This window comes from Chionomys nivalis, chromosome 10 (genome assembly GCF_950005125.1).
Source record: "Chionomys nivalis chromosome 10, mChiNiv1.1, whole genome shotgun sequence".
NCBI classification, from domain to species: domain Eukaryota; kingdom Metazoa; phylum Chordata; class Mammalia; order Rodentia; family Cricetidae; genus Chionomys; species Chionomys nivalis.
The window spans coordinates 80,116,692-80,138,318 of record NC_080095.1 but is presented as its reverse complement, the minus strand read 5'-3'; the positions used below and the strand labels follow the sequence as shown (position 1 = coordinate 80,138,318).

Sequence of the window (21,627 nt, the reverse complement as noted above, 5' to 3'; positions counted from 1 at the left end):
ATCCTCAACTTTCTTAAGCTGTAGCTCATGCCATCTAAAGGCAAATTTTCTGTCTGCTTCAAAACCAGACCTGACTTAAATTTTCTTTCTCTGGTCCCCTCCTGCCAGGCTAACTGACTGAACCCAGCATAGCAGATACTATGTAACATAGACCTTCATCAGCAAGGTCCTGAAAGTTTCATGTATGTGTATATATGATATCATTAATGGATGCAAAAGAAACATAATAACCATGAAACAAAGCAAAGCATCAGTGCTACACATTATCAATACTGAAAAAAACACAACAGCCTAAAACATATTTTAAATTCTGTTAAGAGCACACATTTTAGTCAAGACTTTCCATGTATAAATGGCCAACTTTGAGCTTACATTTTAAAATAGACAAGACAGTAGAAGGCTCATTTTCTAACAACAACCATCATAAATGATGAAAGAGAAGTGTATTTACTTGCTGGAAGCCCAGGTAGTCTTGGATAGTAGAGGAAGCGTAGAAGACCAAGGCGTCTGCTGTGACAACCAGGACAAAGCCGTTCAGCGCCTGCAGGAGGGAAGGTGTGAAGGTGTGAGACCGTCACTGGGAAGTACCAACTGCTAGGTAAAAGCTGCTTCTCTTCATCACCAACATTCTCAAAATGACTCCTCAAACACAAGCACACAGGAAGGTGTGAGACCGTCACTGGGAAGTACCAACTGCTAGGTAAACGCTGTTTCTCTTCATCACAAACACTGTCTCAAAATGACTCCCCAAACACAGGCACACATGTGGACTGAGGCAAACGTACCCACGCCTCGGACTTGGCTGAGGGAAACTTACAACTAAATTTAAAGTCCAACCAGGTACATGAATAAGATACCAGGTTTTTTGTTTCCCTTATGCTCCAGATTTCTTTTTTAAAGGCATTTCATCTAATGTTTGATGAAATAAACGGCACAGCAAACATTCACTATAATCACATGCCTTTCTTCTTTAGGGAGGACAGCTGTCAGGGGTGAGGGGTGGCGGGATGGGACAGGATGACGGGACGGGTCTCCTTATTGGATCTCTAAGTGAAGAAACCTAGACAGAAGACAGCACGGCTTCCAGCCAAAATGCCTCCAGCACTGATTGAAATTTAGATGCTTTCAAAGACTTATAAAGAAATGAAAACTTTTACTGGAAAGCATAATGCATGTAAAATGTAACACTCAAAAAATTAAATATAATTCTCAGCTATAAAACACATACATTAACTACCAGCTTAATCTAACTGTATTTTTTCATTTAAACGCATCACCTCACGTGTTCTCCTTATTTCTATTGGCTCTAGCTACTCCGTGTCCCTCTCTCCCTCAGCCTGTGCTACTACCACATGATTAGTTCATGTATTACTATTATGATTAATCCAATACCCAGCTACAGTGCCCATGAGAGGCACAGGGAGTCTCCAAAGGACCGCCCACCGAGGCCGCCCTACTGTCCTTGCGGAAGGGACTGTGTGACGAGAATTACCTGTAGTAAGAACTCTCCTTCCTGCAGGAGCAGCCCATCTCTGACTTGTGCTCTGCACTGATCCTGGCCTCCGTTCCGGTCAGCAGGGGAGGATTTTAATGCCACTGTAGGGGGATAAAAGAGAAGAAGTAAGGACACAAACGGTATGTATTAAACAAGTCATATTAAAAGACTACGATAAAAACCATCAAAGAGAGGATGTGAAATGCCGTGCGCAGGGTGCTGAGAGGTGACATAACTCCACAGAACCACTGTGACTTCAGCTTTTCAGCGTGCGCCGTTAAGTCTCCTGACTGAGGCAGATGCAAGCCTTAGCTCTTCCATTTACTAACCCTACCAGCTCTCGAGCCTGCTGTAACTAATATGTAAAAGGGAGGTTACAAAGGAAAATGTCCATCCTGCAAAGGTGTGACGCTTGTTAAAGAGTAATGCTGGTGTACAGGAGGGCACCGCAGAGCAGAGCCACACTCTAATAAACAGTCGCTCCAGTCGTGTTTGCAAGAGTTTAAGGATTGCCTTATTAGAAAGAATACTCTCCTAAATGCCTGTGTTCTTATCTCCCTTGATACCTTTCTAACCTGAGGTGTTTAAATGCTGACTCAGCAGGCCTCGGGAATTGCTTTGTTACATTTTTAGGTCCCCCCCCCCTCCGCTCAGGGAAAGCTTTCTTAGAAGCAAAGCATGATGTGAACTGTTCTCACGTTTGTACTTTCTGGTAAATCATCAGCGTGTGTGTCACGCCTGGGATCGGAGGCCGAGCTGCCATTTGCCTTTGCAGAAGCTGAAAGATCTCTCTGTGAGAAGAGGCCAGGGTGTGGCCTCTGTGTATAAAAAATCCCAAAGGCCAGAGAACAGACTTCCTCGGGCCAAAAAATAGTGTAAGGTGAAGAGAGCTGACTGTTAATCAAGATGAAAAGGAAATGCCTAAATGTTTCTCACTGAGATGTAGAGCAGACCACGGCCTTTTCCTCCCTCCTGGCCTGGGCATTAGCAGCTGCTGCGGCTGCTTACTTCAGTGGGAAACTCCGCTGCGAAGCCCCGGCTGCCTCACAATGCCGAAGAGAAATCAGGGCTCTGCTACTTTGCCAAGAGTTTCCACAGAATGAACAAGTTAGGAATTTTACCGAGTAAGACCCACCATTGAAAAGATGGGGTCAAAGCCACACCCAAACCCCCACATTCCCACGAAACAAGCAGCCTAAAACCGGCAGATACAGTGCCAGACAGAGAGACCTCAAATATCATCTGGAGTCTCTTCACGTTAATTTTGTAGTCAACAGAATTCATGTAGGTGCCAGCTAGAGTCACCAGTACAGAAAACAACAGCTCAGCATTTAGGTGCACCCTGAATCACCGGAGCAGTGAAGAAGGACCCAAAGGGTTTGTCTCAGTAATGTACCACCTGTTGATGGGCTTGTGTTGAGGTTAGCCACGAAGGTAACCCGACTTAGCCAGGCTTAAGGACGATGTACAAGCTACAGAAATTAAGAACCAGAAGAGAATGTCAATAGGAGTCAGGCATCAGAACAGCTTTACAAGGCCTTACAGAAAGTGTGGCGAGGCTAAGACTATGAGCAGGCTCTTCACAAGGCCTAAGTCTTGGAGTTTTAAATTTTGGAAGCACAATATTTGATACGCACCATGAACGAATTCCTGGGAACGGTCACTGGAGGGTTCTACTCCAAACAGAGCAGAGATATTTCTGTTGTTTAGCCCCCAGTGAAGGACGAAAACCAACACTGCACAAACACGAGTCTAGAGACAGTGTGTGCACTCCCTTCCCAAGGTCCCCCGCAAACCCCTCTCTGCCGCTCCAGAAAGCTGAGGTTATGCCCACACTTCTCAGTCCAGGCTAAGCTGTTTCAACCTTTCGTGACACTTTCCCATGAAGGTTTAGTCTCCTAACTATCGCCTCTCCCTTTCTACACTGCTAGGCTCTATATTAATACTCTTTTCTCATGTTCATGTTGCTTAACTTAAGAAATCAATGGAAGAAAGCAACTGCTTCCTACCATTTGAATGACTCTAATTACTGAATAATGACACATGATCTTGGGGCTATAATCTATACCCGGCACTTACAAACTATTACGACCCATTTAATTTCCCTAGCAACCTTATGAGGTTAGTATTGTTTGTTCAATATGATATGGAACTAAGACACAAGGAGATGAAGAGACTTTCTTGGAGTTCCCAGACTCGAGGCGGTGAAGCCTGGGTGAAAATCCCAGCATCCTGCTCCCAGTGGGCAGGCGATGGACATCCTGCTTACCCTACAGTTCACACACAGAGTGAACCACTTCTCACCTCAGTTTCCTTGTCTTTAAATGAGAGCAATGCTATCATTTGAGATGAATGCTGGTGAGCGTAAAATAACATGCCAGGTACTCAGAGGCAGTCAAGGGCAGAGGTAGTAAACCCTTCTGTGTTCACATGCCCTGGGACCACTCCAGGAAACCTACAGTAGGCTGCGCTGGGGCTAACATTTCCAAAGCCTTAACCGAGCACTCCGATAAACATCAAGTAGGTAGAATTACTATGATGACCATATGGCACCTGACACCTTCCGGATGTTAAGGGGGACACAAATCATGCATATAATTCAATGTATATGATCCTTGAAGATTAACAGTCTTGGGATCTGTGACAGGCTGTAGAAATAAAGCATAGCAACCAAAACTGTCACTGACTCTGCCACCGGAGAGACACCTGCTGAACTTTGACAGACATCTGGTAAACCTCCCCAGTAGTAGGCTACAGATCTCCTTCTGGAGGGACGGGAATATAACAACAGCACAGGGTAAGGACAGTAAAATGCTAAAGTATTTCAAGCATATCTTCATTTGGAGGGACCTGAAGCGATTCCATAGCACAAAGAACTGATTTTATTCAGTGGTGGAATTTTGTGTGTGAATGCACACACAGCACCCACGACTCCAATCTGAAATCAACCAACATCCACCCAACTCACATTTTCAAACAGTGCTTTCCTCTTTGGTGCATTATTTTGAATTGTTGAAGAAAGAAAATTCCTAGGACAAAATACTGTGTTGCAGTAAACTACATTTTCAACTTTCCTCTCAGAAGTTCACCTTTAAATTGAAATTTGACATGATACAGTTTGTGGGGGGAAACTATATGCATGCTATTTATTCTAATAATTGCTATTAATTTAGTGTATCTTATAATATTTATCATTTCCTTTATTACTTTGATTGGGAAAGTAAATTCCATCCCAACATTGATGTAAACATAAAAGAGAAATGACTTAAAATCAATGAAACACACACACATATAATAGAATGGTTTAAGAAAAAGTTTTTATTAATTTAAGAAAATACCCTCAACTTAGTAAATAGGAATAAATTTCTAAATAATAAATCACATTTACCTAAATAGAATTTTCTATATACTTTGAGATAAAAGGTACATTTTACTTTAATGTATTGTAAAGTTTATTTCTGTGTATGAAATGTATTCTTTTTTAAAACATATATATTTATTATTGTCTGTATGATGTTTTGCAGCATACATCTGTGTACCCAAGCATGCCCAGCACTCTCAGAGGCCAGAAGATGGCATCAGATCCCCTGGGACTGGAGCTCCAAACGTCTGTGAGCCATCATGTGGGCACTGGGAATCAAGCCTCGGTCATCTGGAAAGGCAGGCAGTGCTGTCTGCTACTGACCCGCCCTGCAGCCCCTGAAGTGCCTCACTGCATCTGGGTTTGTGACAGCATTTTGGGAAATTACTGTTTTCTCAGCAGGTCATTTTCAAAATGCAAAGGGACTTAAAGGTTAGTTCCATCCTGAATTCCAAGTGAAAACCCATTTCCAATGATCTAGTTACCACGTCATGTTACACACTCAGTTCATCACACATCATGTTACACAGTTCGTCACATGTCACGTTACACACTCAGTTCGTGACACATCACGTTACACACTCAGTTTGTGACACATCATGTTAAAACTCAGTTCGTGACAAGGCATGTTATACACTCAGTTCATCACACGTCATGTTACACACTCAGTTCATCACACGTCATGTTACACATTCAGTTCATCACACGTCATGTTACACACTCGGTTCATCACACGTCATGTTGCACACTCAGCTAATCACACGTCATGTTACACACTCGGTTCATCACACGTCATGTTACACACTTGGTTCATCACACATCATGTTGCACACTCAGCTAATCACACGTCATGTTACACACTCAGTTGGATGCAATTCTACGCAGTCCCTCTCTACACTGATGCAACAGGGCAGAAGTGTCTGTTAGCTTGTGGTTTTTGATAGGACCATGAACCTTACTGTGTCAAACTGTTATTTACATTCAAGAGTGAGATTTAAACATGACTGTAAAATGCAGAATGTGACTAATAAGTTATACCAGTTATTACAGAACTTCCACAGACCCTGGAATCAGAGATTGGGAGGCACCGACAGCTAGAACTGCACTCCACTGTGTGCATTAACAGTTCCCAGGCAACACAGCAAACCACATGCCTCTCTCTGAAGACCAATGACAGAATATCCTCTAGGGTCCCATGTTTTCTAAGCTGACCACAGGCTTAGCACGTACATTTACTAGTATGGACATTCCGAGATACCTCCGACAACTTCACCAAGACATAAACTGCTGCACAGCATTGAAACTGACACACGGGGTTAATCCATGAACACACTGTCCATGGCTCATGCCCCCCAAACAAGCAACAGCTCTCTTCCCTGGGCGCATCTAGACCTGAGCCAGGAGCCATTTAAAACATGGACAAGCAACGACCACCTACTCCCCTGAGAGGCTGTAAAGAGCTTATTAGCCAATTCCCACCTGAGCTAAAGGGCAGCACCTCTTCAACATGGGAGCTCTTAGGTGACATTAACACTGGGTCCCTAAAGGTTCCTAGGCATACGCAATCACAACAAGGGAGTTCTCCAAAATCTATTATTGTGTGAATGGGTATATTTACATTTCCAAACAGTAAGAAGCAAGTATGGTTCCATGATAACAATTTTAATAATTATAGAACCTACTCATAGAGCCTAGCTTATATTCAGCATCAAGCTACGTCAGACCTCGGAGCAGGCAAGCCTCGTTAGGTCCACACTGAGACGGTGAGGACAGTGTGATGCAGGAAGGTTGAAGGGCCTCTCAAAGACAAAAACTGGCCCACTGGGTGACATGTGCCTCCTCCATGACACAGACATGACCAGGAATCAATGGGATATTCTGTCATACAACAATCAAATGCAGCCCACAGATGTAGGGAAATTGAAGCAAGAGCAACAAGCTCACGGTGGACAACTGTAGGTTCATTAAACTCTGTTTCCTCATTGTGCTCCCCTTCTTCCCTTTGGAAGGGTGATGTGTAATTTGCGCCATTGTATGTTGTTTGGAAGGGTGATTATAATCTATGCCACCATATGTAATCTGCCTTTTTAATTTTACAGGGGGTTACGGTTCAAATATTAGCTTGAGTCTCAGAAGAGACTTTGGACTTTTAAATAGTGCTGAGATTGTGAAAGATTATGGGGACTTTTGAAGTTGGACTGAATGCATTTTGGATTATGGCATGGCCACAGGCTTATGGGGTTAGGGAGCAGAACGAGAGGGTTTGAATGAGAATAGCCCCATAGGCTCATATATCTGAATGCTTAGTTTCCCAGTTAGTGGAACTGTTAGGGAAGGATCAGGAGGTGTGGCCTTGTTAGAGCAGGTGTGCCACTGAAGGTGGGCTTGTAGGTTTCAAAGGCCCACACTAGGTCCTCTTGCTTTCCCTGTCTGCAACTTGTGGACCAGGTGTTAGCGCTCTGCCATGGCTCGAGGGCCATGGCTGCCTGCCTTCTGCCATGTTGATCATGGACTCACCCCTGAAACTGTAAGCAATCTCCCAGTTAAATGTCTTCTTTTATAAGTTGTCTTGGTCATGTAGTTTCATCACATAAATAGTGGCCATAAGACAATGTCTAAATGTAGACCAATTTGAACAAAGTACTTCCTGAAAAATTTCAATATTTAGTAAAAAATGTCATTCAAAATTTAAATGCCAATATTATTCTTCTTAAAAATCAATTGTTAGCTGGGAGTGGCAGAGCATACACCTTTAATCAACACTAAAGAGGCAGAGGCAAGCAGATCTCTGAGTTTTAGAGGCCAGCCTGGTCTACAGAGTGAATTCTAGGACAGCCAGAGCTACATAGAGAAACCCTGCCCTACAAAAACTAGCTAACTAATTAAATAAATAACTAAATAAATACTAATGCTACCCTTAATGAGGTTGGTCATCAAGAACCATAGTATCTTCTGCTTGATAACCATGTAAGACACATGACTCAGAAGAAACACCTTCTGTAAACACCAGTCAATTCGAAGACCTGGATGCAGCCACCAAAATCCTAGGCTCCAAAACCAAGCTCCTACTGATCGTAGTCATTGAACTTTGTGATAGCTTCCTGCAGCAGACGTAATAGACAGCAGTTTCAAACTATTTCAAACTTCACCCTACCTACACTATGACTAAGCAGCACTAAATACTTAAGAAGTGAATTAGGAATGGATAAACATTAATGTTTACCTAACATTTGGCTGGGCTTTTCACAGAGTAGTAACAGCTTAGTCACGGCTCCCAAGTTTAAGATCAATTCAAGACGTATTATTTGAGCTTGCAATAAATAGATGTATTTTCTTGGAAAAATATCTATTGTTGTAGTAAAACTTGAATTTCCTTTGGAGCCAGATTGTATGATTACTCGTTTATATTGTTCTTTCCGCAGGAACCTACACACCCCCTGTTTGCATCCTGTTATTCATCGTGAGCTTCCCTTCACTTCGTCACACTGCTTCCTAATAGAGGGACGGTGAGACCGACTATGGACAGGCACCCTTGGGACTGTCGGGAGCACCACACCACCTGGTTTGCTCTGTGCATTTGGGTCCTAGGCTCTGCTCTGACACACTGCGGGCCCCCTATGGTCCAGAGAAGATGGGTAGTCATTTTGGTTTTAACTGATTTTTATCCCCTCAATTTCCATCTAACTCTGCACTCCTATACAGAACAGCTCAAGGTATTGCTCAAAGTGAATACACACCATTAACCCCCGTCACACACACACACACACACACACACACACACACACACACCACTCTGACAGTCTTCCTAAAATTGTCTATTTGGGTTTTTACTTTCATAGGCAAAGCAAACAACTAAGACATGCCACAGCTTTTGTAACACATTTGCTCAAATATTGATTCCTCAATTGAAGTGACTGAACCAGCATAGGACAGGCATTCTTTAGAAGGTATCTTTTAACATAATCTCCAGCTACATTTCACGTACACCGAAGTGTAAACCAGCAAGATGGATAAACGCTAAGGAAGGGATGATGAATCATTCAAACAGGTAACGGACCGGAATGAAACCCCAACTTATGAATGAAGGGCTGAGAAAATACTTTTAATATGCCTGGAACTCTACAGCATTGCTAATAAGGCAGTCTAAACATGCATGTGTGTAAAGATACATACATCTTAGAATGAATATATCTTAAGGATAGGACTACGTAGTACTTACATGGCGTCATAGTTATTCGAGTAGCTTTGGTGTCTTCCCCTTACTTTTAAACAGGGGACAATGTGTATATTTCCTCACACATATATACACACAGACATAAACATTATTTTTTCTACATACACACATATCAACATTCCTCATTACAAAGGCACAAGAAATTGAATGACTCATGCCAATATTCCTTTCTCAGAGTCGAGAGAGGTCCCTGGCCTGCACATAAAACTGTCTAAGGGCAGAGGCGCCGCCCACGTCAGGGAGGAGCGAAGGGCATCTGGTGTGGCAGAGCGCGGTGTATGAGCAAACATCAAGGGTCAGGATACAGAGCTGTGGCCCAAGCTCAGGTTACGCAGCAGTGGCTCCAAAGCGTTCCCAGCCATTCTTCCCTCTCTCACTGAACCTGCAGATGGGGTGACTCCCAACAAGCCCCAGAACCTTTCTGTCTCTGTCCCCACCATGCTAGGGGTGTAGGCAATTCCAAGCTTCTAGGTGGGCACTGGAGATTTGAACTCAGAACTTCATGTCTGCACAGCAAATCCTCTCTTATCCACTAAGTCACTGCCCAGCCCCAATCACAGTCTTCAAGTATCTTGTTATTTCTTTGTAAAAATGAAACCTGAGCATAACTCCTAAATACATGACGTTCAAAGGATGATACGGCCTACCATTCAAACGGCTATATTTGTCTGGTGAATGAGACAGGAGGGCTAATTTGACCATAGTTACAAATTTAGCTTTGTCACTTAACTATTGTTTATGACACAAACCATTTTCACCCATCAATAGTTTTTATAGTCATCAACATTAAGAGAAGCATACTTAACATTAGTATTTTACAAGCCATTGCTGGGAGGGTCAACCCTGGTGTCTTACCATCAAAGAAGCTCTTGGCCCTCAGGTAGCTGACACTGAGCCGGAGGACGGAGAGTTTGTCGAGCTTATTAATTACGTCTTGTGGGAAGGGCAGCAGGCTGGCCAGGCGGTCCAACTCTGTGTTCAGTCGGTCTCTGTGTCGCTTAGAAGGATTGGATTTAATTCCTTCAGCGGGGACTGGCTTTACTCTGAAAAAGAAAGAGTCACAAGAGCCTTTAGAACACACAGCAAAAACGTCAAGTTACATTCCAACGTCTCCTCAGATAGTACTCTAACAGAACGAACTTTAAAGATCGACTTCAAGCTTGCACGGATCTTGCCCACATCTTCCTTTGATATCTTAGTAACAGGGAACGGGGACACCCTTCACTGGTGTGTCATTAAAAGCTCACCGACTCATCATGGAGAAATGTTAAATATGTCTTATAAAAGTGCTTACTCACTTCACATATATGCAGTGTAGGAGCTGCCAGTGAGCAAGGCTACTAGGCTTTATTTTCCCTTGAAAACAATCGTTAGCCATGGCCAAAGCAACGGGAAGTTCTTTACTGCGCTGTGCTGAAATCACACTTCTGCTCTCTTCCAGGGATGCAGCCCGCCATTGCTTCTGAGGATGGCAGAGAAGCTAGAAGCAGAAGGATCAGCAGCTTCCTGTACACATCCCACTTCAAACGGCTTCCCCCATCCTTCTGGAACCTGAAGATACTCCACTATCTACATAATATGGTCCTTAAATACAGACAGGAATAAATCTGAATTCAGGTATTCATATTTGCTGCATGTCAAATGCTAGAGGCAATTGCTACTCTCATCCTGGGCTAAGCCTACATAATGATTAGGTTTTATGGTTTACATCTCAATTAAAAGGCCGAGGAGACCCTGACCATGTAGTATGATGTTCCTTTGAGAGAAAAACAAAGCAAAAACACAAAGAAACAAAGAAAAAAAAGATACGGTTAGGAGATGAACCTAGGTTTACAGAAAGGTCTTATCCGAGATTTCAAAGTGAAAATCAACAACTTAAAGTCAGATGATAGATCAGCAGACACCCACGTGAAAACAGAGATGACATTAAATGACAGGTGAGACGACCTGGTGGGAAGATGTGCCCGCCACCAAGGCTGCTGAACAGTGTTCAAGTTCCAGGATCCACATCAAGGAAAAAGATAATGGACTCCCCTATGCTGTCCTGATATCCACAAGCATACCACGGTCTGACTGTGCATTCACACATGCACACACACACACACATAGACTCAGACACAGACTCACACAGACTCAAACACACACACACACTTATATACACTCACATACACACACACGCACACACACAGAGACTCATATACATACTCAAAGACACACATACTTATATACATTCACATACTCACACACAAACACACACACATTTTAAAAAGAAATTAAATGAAATTGGAAAACCAAATAAAATTTTAGATCAGATCTCTACACCTTGGCATAAGCTCTGTACAGCGAAGCCACTGACGACATAACAATGAGGTCACAGGGTCGTGCAGAGCAGAAACTGACTGGGTAGAGTGGCAGTAATCTGACTGAAAAAGCATTTCTAGGCAATTTATATCTTCAATGATACAAATGAAGAAAAAATATTTCAAATAGAAAAATGGATGAAAATTCAGAATTTTACCAAGCTTTTTATATTTCTCTAGAAAATAACTTCTTCAACAACATGGCTTTCTATATTAGAATTCATACTATTTCTGTTAAAAAAAAGAGTAAAGAGGTATAGAGATTAAAAATCAATACTTTCTTTAAGGTGTCCTTATTAAACAGAAATTGGTAACTGTTTCCCTATGTATTTCTCCCAGTAATATGCATATAATAAAATTTAAGTCACAGCTAATAATCATATTTCTCAATTAACCAATCCAGTTTCAATCTTCATTCATGATGTGTATCTACCTCATTCTGAAAGTCTCTCTGGTGGTTAATTAAAGATGTCACAATTACTAATTCAGATATGTCCTATCCTGGACTGCCATAAAGATGTTATTGAATTATATTAAAAACTATTGTGGGAGCTCCATAAAATGACGAGCTGCTTTAGAAGAGACCGTCACATATAAATGACATCTGACCTGGATGGTCCCGGGGTAAGGACGGAGTGGGGTCTGAAGCCAGGAGGTGAGGAGGAGGAAAATGTGCGGGGGACACGGCAGAGGCCACATTGCTTCAAGAACACCGAATGCCCGCCCTGTGCGGATGCAGAGCCCTTAGATGTGAAAGTGGCACACAAACCCTTTCATTCTGGTGTTGTCGTCACGGGGGACAGGGAACTAAACCGGTGCCCGCACATACAGTGTGTACATCTGTCGTGAAGCAGCCTACAGCAAGGTTAAGGAAGGATTGGTGGAGGAAGTCCGTCTGAGATTTCGGTACTGACGTGTACAAGATAAAGGAGGGCCTGGTGCGGCTGAAAACTGAGGAGGAAGAAGCAAGTCTCTGCAGAGCCATGGCAGATAACTGGATCCTCACAACGGAAGCAATCGTAAGCTCTCAGCTGGGGTCTACCCTAGGAGTTCTGTGTTTTGCCAAGCTGCCCTTGGTCATGGAGAATACGGACAGCAGGACAGGGATCACTCAAGTCCCAATTCTGTCATGAGAAACTTCTTTCTAAAATACAGATCCAAAGGAGCTTCTCTGATATAACTTTTAGTTAGCCCTGGGCTCCCTGGCTAACAGAGAACCCTTTGTGACTGTTCTAGTTTGTATCTACCACTTTGCTTTATCTGGCCAAAGTCTTCTTAGACCATTGTACTCCAGGGCTAAGAAGTCCCTTCCAGCTATCAACATGTACTTTGGTGCCTTCATGCAACTCCTTGATCTGACTCACTCCCTTCAAGTCTACAACGAAGCCTTTTATGACCTGCCTTGCAACAGATTGCTACCCTGTCCCATGTCTTCTGAATCTTACCCCGCATCATGACGCAAACCTTGCTAACGGATGAACCATACAAATAATTGCACATGAAAGTCTTTACTTGATCTGGCCATCCACGCTAGATGGCTTTGCAGTGACAGCCAGGAAACAATTGGGAGAATCATATAAACAGACACGAGATCCCTAAGATGACACAGAGAAGTAACAATGACCGAGAGCCACAGGCCATGTAGTGCTTCTTGGGATGGCTCCTTGCAGGATTTAACCCTGCACTAGATTCTGAGACTGTTACTTTCCACAAGTCAAAATCATCCACCATTTAATGCATTGCCATAGACTTTACGGAATTGTTTAGCATGGGACCAAATTCACAAAATCGTTAAATAAAGTTGAACTTCAATCAAGCCGTAAAGAACCTGCAAGCTTGGATTAAGGAGAAATGGAGTTCAGATTCCTGAAAGAAAGACTTTAGGATGCTGATGGGGCAAAGACACAATTCATGATTTGTTTAAAGATTAACCTCAAGACTCCTGTTCCCACCTGTCGACCACAGGCTCCAGCTGGACGCAGGCAGGTAAGCTTGTTTGAGAAGCCCAGCTCACTGTAGCTGGTGCTGAGTTTTAATGGCAGGCTGTCTACAGTCTCTAAGGACCCACCAGGCTAATCTACATCTGCTCGGCTCATCATTTGTACCCAGTATTTGAAGCAACGTGGGAGAAAAGGGAACAATTTGAGTCAATCGTAAGTTTGTGTTATTGTAGGTGCTTAGCAATGCAAACATATGGTTTCAGCCATCCCAGACAATTACAGTCACGTCTTCTAACAACAGACATCATTGTATCTCCCAAGCTCACTCTCTTAGCTTTTTTCTCTGCAATGTAATCGTAATCTATGCCCACGCCTTCAGTATTTGCATATCTCTAAGTCTCCTCCTGTGCTTGAATGTCCTCATTCATACCTCATGGAACCTGGGCTCCCCTTCTTATTATCTTGTGGGATGCTACTCTCTACCCAAGAACTCTGAAGTAGTTCCTAACAAAGCCCTCTACCACACCAGCTACACGCAGCGCTTTCTTTCTCTCAGTAGCATGACTATGATAAAGGTCAGACAATAACAAATACTGCCCAAAACACCAAGAGATTCACAACATCCGGGCACACATCCTCTACAACCATTGAGCTGTGCAATTACAGCAGAAGTATTTCCATACTGAGAGAGCCTTTAGGCAAAAATATTACTTAGAAAACTACTATCAAACAAGCATTTGGCTTTAGAGTTTGTAATGTTTATTGATTTCCACAGTCAAGCATTTACATATTCGTCACAACTGATGTTCAAATTCCTACTTCCTTCACCTTTCTTGAAGGTTTTATTTAGTTTTTCCTCTCACACAGACTAAGATTCGCTGTGCTGTTACTGCCATTACTTCTATGGCCTTAGTACAGAACCACGACACTCTCTTTTTGATTGGATTTTAAGGCCTGCTCCCTGAGATGGAGCCCATAGCTGACACTGTCAGTGAACACAAGGGCCTGTGACTAGTGAGCTATGGGGCTAGGGGAAAACCTACTACCATTATTCTGTTAAATGGACACAGCAATAAAACGACTCCTAATGATTTACTGCCACACCCATAGATTAGAGCATTGCTCAGCTCTCTTGACAGAAGCTCCTTGTTTCGCTGGCTAGCCATCAGCAGGCACCCTCAACTGGCAAACACGTAGAAGATAAAGAAAAAGAGGGTAAAAAGTGTACTCAACCCTAATTCAGAGGTTTATACCACACCCTCACCCACAATGCCCAGGGATGTACACGGAAGAAGGGGAACAAATATCCTGAGAGGCAAAGAGGGTGGGTGACATCAGAGCAGAGGACATATCAACCCCACAGGACTGTAACAACACACAAGGCCTACAAATGTTCCAGCCTGCCACAACCCAGCAGGGAGGAGAGCAGGTTAGCCTGAAGCTCCCACATCCAGCTGAGAAGCGATTGTTACCTGATTGCTGCTTGGAAAGAAAAAGCAAATTTTCTACCATGGAGGGACACACAGCCAGGAGTAGCTGGCCCCCCAAAAAATAGAGTAGATGGATTTTAATGTCTATATAGAATGGTGATGAGGGGACTTGGGTGGGTAGGGAGGTGGGGAGGAATTGGGAGGAGTTGGGGAGGGGATGAATATGGTCAAAATACATTGTATCAAATTCTCAGAGAAAAACATAGTTTTAAAATGTGGAAAGAAAGTGAAGAAGATACCTGACTCTGGCCTTCATGTGCACACACACACACACACACACACACACACACGGTAGGGGAATAACGTCAGAATGAAGGGAACACTCTCAACCCTCAACCCCATGGTTCTTCCATCTGTTCCCCAGCTCCAAAGTGCGGCGTTCTCTGAACAAGAATTTCAAATGTGAACAATTATAAACTATGTGCTTAATTTAAAATGAAGGGGGCGCTATATGGCATAAAGATGAATTTCATTGCCAGGCTGGTTCAGCTTGATTTTTTATTTCCCTATATGAGACCAAAGGCATCTACAGACCTTCTACCTGGAAGTCACACTGAGTCAGAATTCTCTTGCCACTGTCCTGTTCCTGCTTTCTAGTTCTGATGGATTCTTTACTTTGTGGATGGCTTTAGTTAAGGAGAGATTTATGTAAATAGCAGGAGGTCACACAAGAAACACATACCAAGAAAAAGACAAAAAAGGAAAATGAAATACGTCCTAGGAATGGTGAATCTGCAGGTGACCCCGAGCATAGGAGGGATGCTGTCTCTTCCTCTTTCTTAAGCATGTGCACAGTCTTTCTTAGCATTGCCCCCTGAGCACACATAACCGATCCAACACAGCACAGTCATCAAGGTAAGGCCAGGATAATGTTAAGTGGTGATCAACCGGTAACTTGGTAAATACCAAGCACTTGCTATGTGGGAGGCTCCGGTCCCCGCAAAGACAACTGTGACAGGAGCAGACAGACTTTACAGCAAGGCAAGCAAGGATGCTGCATTGCTCAGAGAAGTGGGTGGGTTAGCAGGGATGCTCAAGAGTCCATAAAGACGCAGGCCTCTAAACCAGGTGTTAAATCTAAGCAAGACATTCGGGAGTCACGATGGCAGGATACAACACTTTCTGCAACTACCACTCTCTTTTATAAACAAAGACCAAAAAGGGGGGGGGGTGCAAAGGCAGAAATTCTGTTTCTCATAAACCTAAGACATTGCCCACAGATGGAAAAGAATGTGATGATTGGAGATGGTAAGAATTACCGATGTATACTAGGAAAATGCAATCACAGGACATTACTTACTCAGCAACAGAGGATTTTTACACAGTCAAAAACATGAAGCATACATAATCCAAAACTCGGAGGCTAGGGAGAGGTGAGAAAAACGCCAGAGAGATGGGATGCTAAAGTCCTAAAGGGAGGCATCAAAGACAATGCCCAGCGCACTGAGTGCCAGGCACCGCTGCCTGTGTGTTACTGACTTTAAATGTGTATGCATGTTAGAGAGATCTAGTTCACAACAAGAGAAAGAACACAGTAAGAAGTTGAAAAGTCAGTTAATACAGGAAGGAGAGAATCCAAAACCCACACCCTATACAGATCCCACCACTGCACACGAGCCCAGTTCCAACACACAAGCTCAACCACCTCCACCTGTCAAACTGGTAATATTTTTAAGTGAAATACGCAGATAGAGGCATGTTTCATAGACAACCAATGGGGGTATAATTCACAAGAAATCCTATAATAAACTTTGTCATTATATCTGAGTACATTTGCTTCAACCTTAGAAGTAGATGCCCACCTTTGTGACCCCAATTTCTACCTGGAGAGGTTTGTCCTATGGAAATTATACAGTTGTACAGGAATTTACAAATGTCCAGGGTGCTCTCTAAAACACCAGCTAAATTACTGAAATGTTAGAAACGACTGGATGTCCCCTAGAAAGAAAAATATGGAAGCTACTCAATAGAACACCACACAGTTATTAAAAATGCTTCACAGGGAGACGTGTGCCACCATGCAGGAAGCTGGGGAAGGGTCTAGGAAGAAAGGACAAGAACACAAAGCAGGAGCTGAGCAAGAACAGATCAAATCCTGAGACGGCAAGTGGGGTTTCTCTGCCTCGGTGTTTACAAAAAGATGCGGTAGGCAAGGAGCAATCCCCAGGACAGAGGCTGTCATGCCCACCGATTAACCTGTTCACCTAGGCCGTCCTGCCTGTTAGTAAGAACATCATGTTTTGGAGCCAAAAACTAGAGATTCAATACCCAAAGTCTGGTTTTTCACGTACTCCATGAACCACCTTTGAATGAGAAATAATATCACCCCATAGTTCTACTGTGAAAATGAAAGTGAACCGGAGGGAATCCTGCGTTCAATGCTCCTATCACCACATATTAAGCAAAAAAACCAGCATTTTTCTGTTACTTTACACTGCTAAGCCAAATGAATTAAGTTCAGGGGTTTGAAAGCAGGAGAGGGCCGTGGAGATTTGCACAGTGCCCACTTCTATGTCACGGTGTTAACTAACAGAGGACACCACCTGTACTGAGCACACTGGCCGGGAAAGCAAGAGACGGCCATATCTGTAAGGGCCACCTCAGGCCTGCCACACATAGCTAGGAGGACGTAGACAGCAGGCCTTCACTCAGGTCTCAAGCAGCCTTCCACTTTACCAGACCTTCTGCTATCTAGTTCAGTTGTAAGACAGCAGGAGACTGTCCTGACATTCTTAAACAACTTGAGCGGGAAAGGGGGAGAGAAAGAACATGGGGCGGGGTGGGGAGCGAAGACAGCCTGGGATGAGTTGCAGGAGGGGAAAAAATTAATACAGACAAACAAACAACAACAAACCCGTGACCTGATTACCAGCAGTGAGAAACTAGGCCTCATCCAATAGTCTGGACCTGAGGTTTCTTCTGCTCTGTTTGATGTGAGCCCTTGCATTTGGATCCATCCACAGGTTAGTGAACGTGAGGCGTATCTATCTGCAGCCTCAACATAGACGCTCTCTCAATAATGCTATTTGAGAGAAAGCAATGAAGGAAAAGATAAAGTGTCCAGAAGGACCTAGAATTCTAGGTGCTCTCTAGAAGAGGACACCATACCACAGCTCTGTGGAAAACTTGGCATTACATAATCTAACGAAAATTTTAGTGAGGTTTGTTGTACAGGTGAGGCTCGCAGGGTTTTAACAGAATGAAGGGAACGTTAATAAGGTAAAAAGCTGCTTGCACTGCTTTCCTCAGCAGCTCACGTGACTCCTGAATGCTATTGTCCCGACATCCACGAGGGCAGGCTTGCTGGCCATCAGGACTGCCTCATCTTCAAATGCAGATGTTACTGAACATCTGTTGTTTGCTAACATGCTTTACTAACTTTCTAGGAACATGATAAGCTGAAATAGCAGAAAAACCATTTCTGTCTTTCAAAAGCTTCAACAATGTACTTAAAGATATCAACGGCTGAGTAATCATCAGGCGGTAGGTTTTCCAGCCCTCTTCATGCGACGAAATGTTCTTTCCCAAGGAGAATAAGCAAGAACAGGATAAATGAAAACATTTGCTCACTTTCTGGGGCAAACTTACTAAGTGTGGAGCAACTAGCTAAGAAATGTAGCAGAAGATTCTACTCCTGGAGGCTGTCTTTGAAATTCTGTCCTTGAAGATGAGGATAAAGACTGCTTCAGAGTCTTTAATTTCCTAACTTTCATCGCACCAAAGAGGAAGGAAACAGCTATTCACAGTCAACTGTATACAGGACACTCGTCTGGGATGAAACTCAGTTCCTACTAAAGATGACTGTCATGGTGAGACCAGCCACTAGAGGGCGCTAATTCTGCCTCCCGATCCTGACTTGAATGTGCTTCAGGTTCAAATCATGTTGCCTATTTTAGTCTAAATTCTCAGAGAACTGTATATTTAAGTGGGCATTTTGTTAAAGCCGTAAAACAATGGTGCATATGCTCTTGGAGTAAAATAAAATGGCTATCCCGTAAAGGGTCTATGGTTTAAACAAAATGAGAAAGCATGGTCAACCCAAAGATGTGTCTTTCCTGAACTTGGGGTATTTGGGGCCTCCCTGCACACAACCTGTTCTTTTAACTCAAGGATTCATATTAAAATTTAATAACCTAATTTTTAAGAGTGAACTTAGATTCGGTGCCTTATAAAGTTAGCTGTTTTCCACTGAGGGGAAAAACGTGAGCACTTTCACTAGGTGATCTAAGTGCCAACACTGAGCTCTTGTGCAGAGCAGGCTGGTGACCTTTAAAACACTTGAAAGGTTACAGCCGACCCACAGTGCTCAGTCAAGATCTGATGAGCTGCAGCTAGGAACCAAACAAAACCAAACACAAGTCAGCGGGGACAAGAGTTTGGTTATAAGAAATTATCAAATGCAAGTATATTACAGAAGTGAGGGAGTAATAAAAATACTGAGACAACATAATAAAAGCTGTATCTTAAAGGGAAGTGTTGTAATGTTAAAAAGGAAGCTTGCTCTATTAACTAGAAACAAAAAAACATTAAAGGTTATAACGAATGAAAACTGAGCCCCTGAATTTCCCAGAGAAAGCATGTTTTGTCCTTAGGTGACACCATGGAAACAGGTGACTTAAATACTCGCACGGAGCTGCAGATCTCTTTGCCCATGGACATAAAATCTGAGGTACACCCATTTCACCTCATGCTGAGTTAGTATTGCTAGTAATGAAAATAGAGAACCGGCACTCGAAAGCCTCTCAGACTTTAACCGTGGGGAACAAAGTCAGGCAGAGCAAACACGTTTTAATAAAGAAAACCATTCTACAAAACAGCAAACAGCAGAGGCCCAGGAGTCGGGGTCCTCAGAATGGCCCGGCAGGAAACCGCTGAGTTGGCGGTATTTGAGGCAGATATGCTGTACAGTAAAACTTCCAAATTCTGGTCGGACTACTTACATACAAACATCTTCTCTCAATGCTAATTTAAAAGTCGAGATATGAGGAACTAGGACAGCTGAAATTCTTAAAGGAGATTAAAATTCACGAATAACCAAACTTTTGAGCGAGTAACCAGTTGTAAGCGTGGTATAATCTTAAAATGTTATTTTTCTGGTTTGCTAGTATGATAGCTAAGTCAAATTTTAAGCAAAATGCACACTACTGATTGTCTGAAAGTGTCCCTAAAACTATTTATTAAAAACAACAACTGGGCAATGGTAACTTGTAGAAACACCAAGATAATTATGAATGAATGCGTCAATACAGTCAACTCCTACATGGAAACCTGTCTCAAGTATGGATATCTTTCTCTGGGGAAAAGGATTTAAAAGCATTTCCCATCTCACGCAGAAGACTGCAATCACCCTGTTAAAACTGGGAAATGAATTAATTACAGGTAGAGACTGAGAATAATTTATAAGTCCTGTTCTTTTTCTTCTTCCTTTTTTTCTTTTTGATCTTATAGGCCCTAAAACTACTCCAAAAGGAAGTGCAGAGCCTCGCCAAAGGGTGGCTAAGAAGGCCACCGAGCCACGGGACAACCTGTCCACTATACACTCCAACCTGCTACCGACTCTGCTCCTATACTGAGCCCTGCAAACTTGCTGCCTAGCAAGTAAACGAGACAGCGGAACAGAAAGCTAGCTGCTGCGAACAGAAAGGAATGCCTTCAGAGGCCAGGACCCCCTCTTTCAAACCTGTACGTGTTTAGTTAGCGCTTCCCAGCACCTCACCTCAGCGAGCTGCCTACCGAGGACCCTACACGTCCTCTAAAGCTCACCAAGGTGGCGATCTGGAGTGGAGGAGGATTTCAGGACAGGCTTAGCAAATAGCTAAATAATCCAGAGCGGCACTAGGTAGGTCAGAGCTGTCAAAGAATGGGGCCAGCCAAGGTCGCCGAGCTGCGAGGGTGCGGTGCCCGGAGCGGGGATGGATTTTTAAATGCATAGAGCGGACCCGGTTCCCGGTCGGCAGCCCGCGTGGAGACCTCCCGCCCCCGCCGAGCGCCCGGGCCCGCCGTCACTCACGTTTTCTGCACCGGCTTGCGCCGCTTGCGGCTGGCATAGGTGATGTTGGCGCCGCTGCTCATGGTGCCCGCGCCCTGCCCGCTCCACCTGCGTCCCGGAGGCGGCGCCCGGCCCGCGCTGCGCCCAGGTGAGCCGCCACCGCCGAGGGCGGGACCGACCGCGACGCGCAGGTGCGGGCGACGACGGAGAGGACGCGGGGCTGCCGGGGTGGCCGCGGAGGAGGAGCCCGCACGCTCGCCCGCCGCGCTCCGTGCCGGGGACCCGGAGGCGCCGCGGTGCTCTGGGGCTTACCGGCTCCCGCCGTGTGCCGCCGCTCAGGGGCCGGCTCCGCTGCCACCTCCCCTCCGAGTCCGTCCGTCCGTCCACCCGTCCGTCCGCGCGCTCGCCCCGGGCCGAGCCTCTCCCGAGCACGCGCCGGGCACCGAGCGTCGAGGGGACCGCACACACGCGCTGCCGCCCGCCGCCGACCGGCTCCTCCGCAGCCGCGACCCCGCGCAGCCCGGCCACGCCCCTTGGCCACGCCCCACCAGCTCGGTCCCGCCCCTCGCGGCTCCCAGGGGGGCTCCACCCCTCTTCCTAGCGCGTGATGACGCAGCACGTAGTGACTCCCTTTCTTAGCCCTCTTCCAGAGGTTCTGGGCAGAGGCAGTGTTCACCCTGTACCTGTTTTCCAGCCTAGGAGGGGTGTGAGGCCTGATTATGCCCAGGCAAATTCCTTGCAGCCAGACATCAAGATGG

General features: G+C 44.4%; 1 protein-coding gene across 1 annotated transcript in view; it reads right to left on the bottom strand.

Moving 5' to 3' along the window:
• The window catches only part of Ahr (aryl hydrocarbon receptor), a 35,739-nt gene extending 14,366 nt beyond the window's left edge, over window positions 1-21,373 (bottom strand). The window contains exons 1-4 of the mRNA XM_057783093.1: window positions 20,891-21,373; window positions 9,946-10,133; window positions 1,493-1,596; window positions 452-541 (exon numbers count right to left, since the gene is read on the bottom strand). Of these exons, the coding sequence (XP_057639076.1) occupies window positions 452-541; window positions 1,493-1,596; window positions 9,946-10,133; window positions 20,891-20,952 (444 nt within the window). The 5' untranslated portion in view covers window positions 20,953-21,373. The remainder of the gene's footprint in view (window positions 1-451; window positions 542-1,492; window positions 1,597-9,945; window positions 10,134-20,890) is intronic.
• Between the last annotated feature and the right edge of the window lie 254 nt (window positions 21,374-21,627).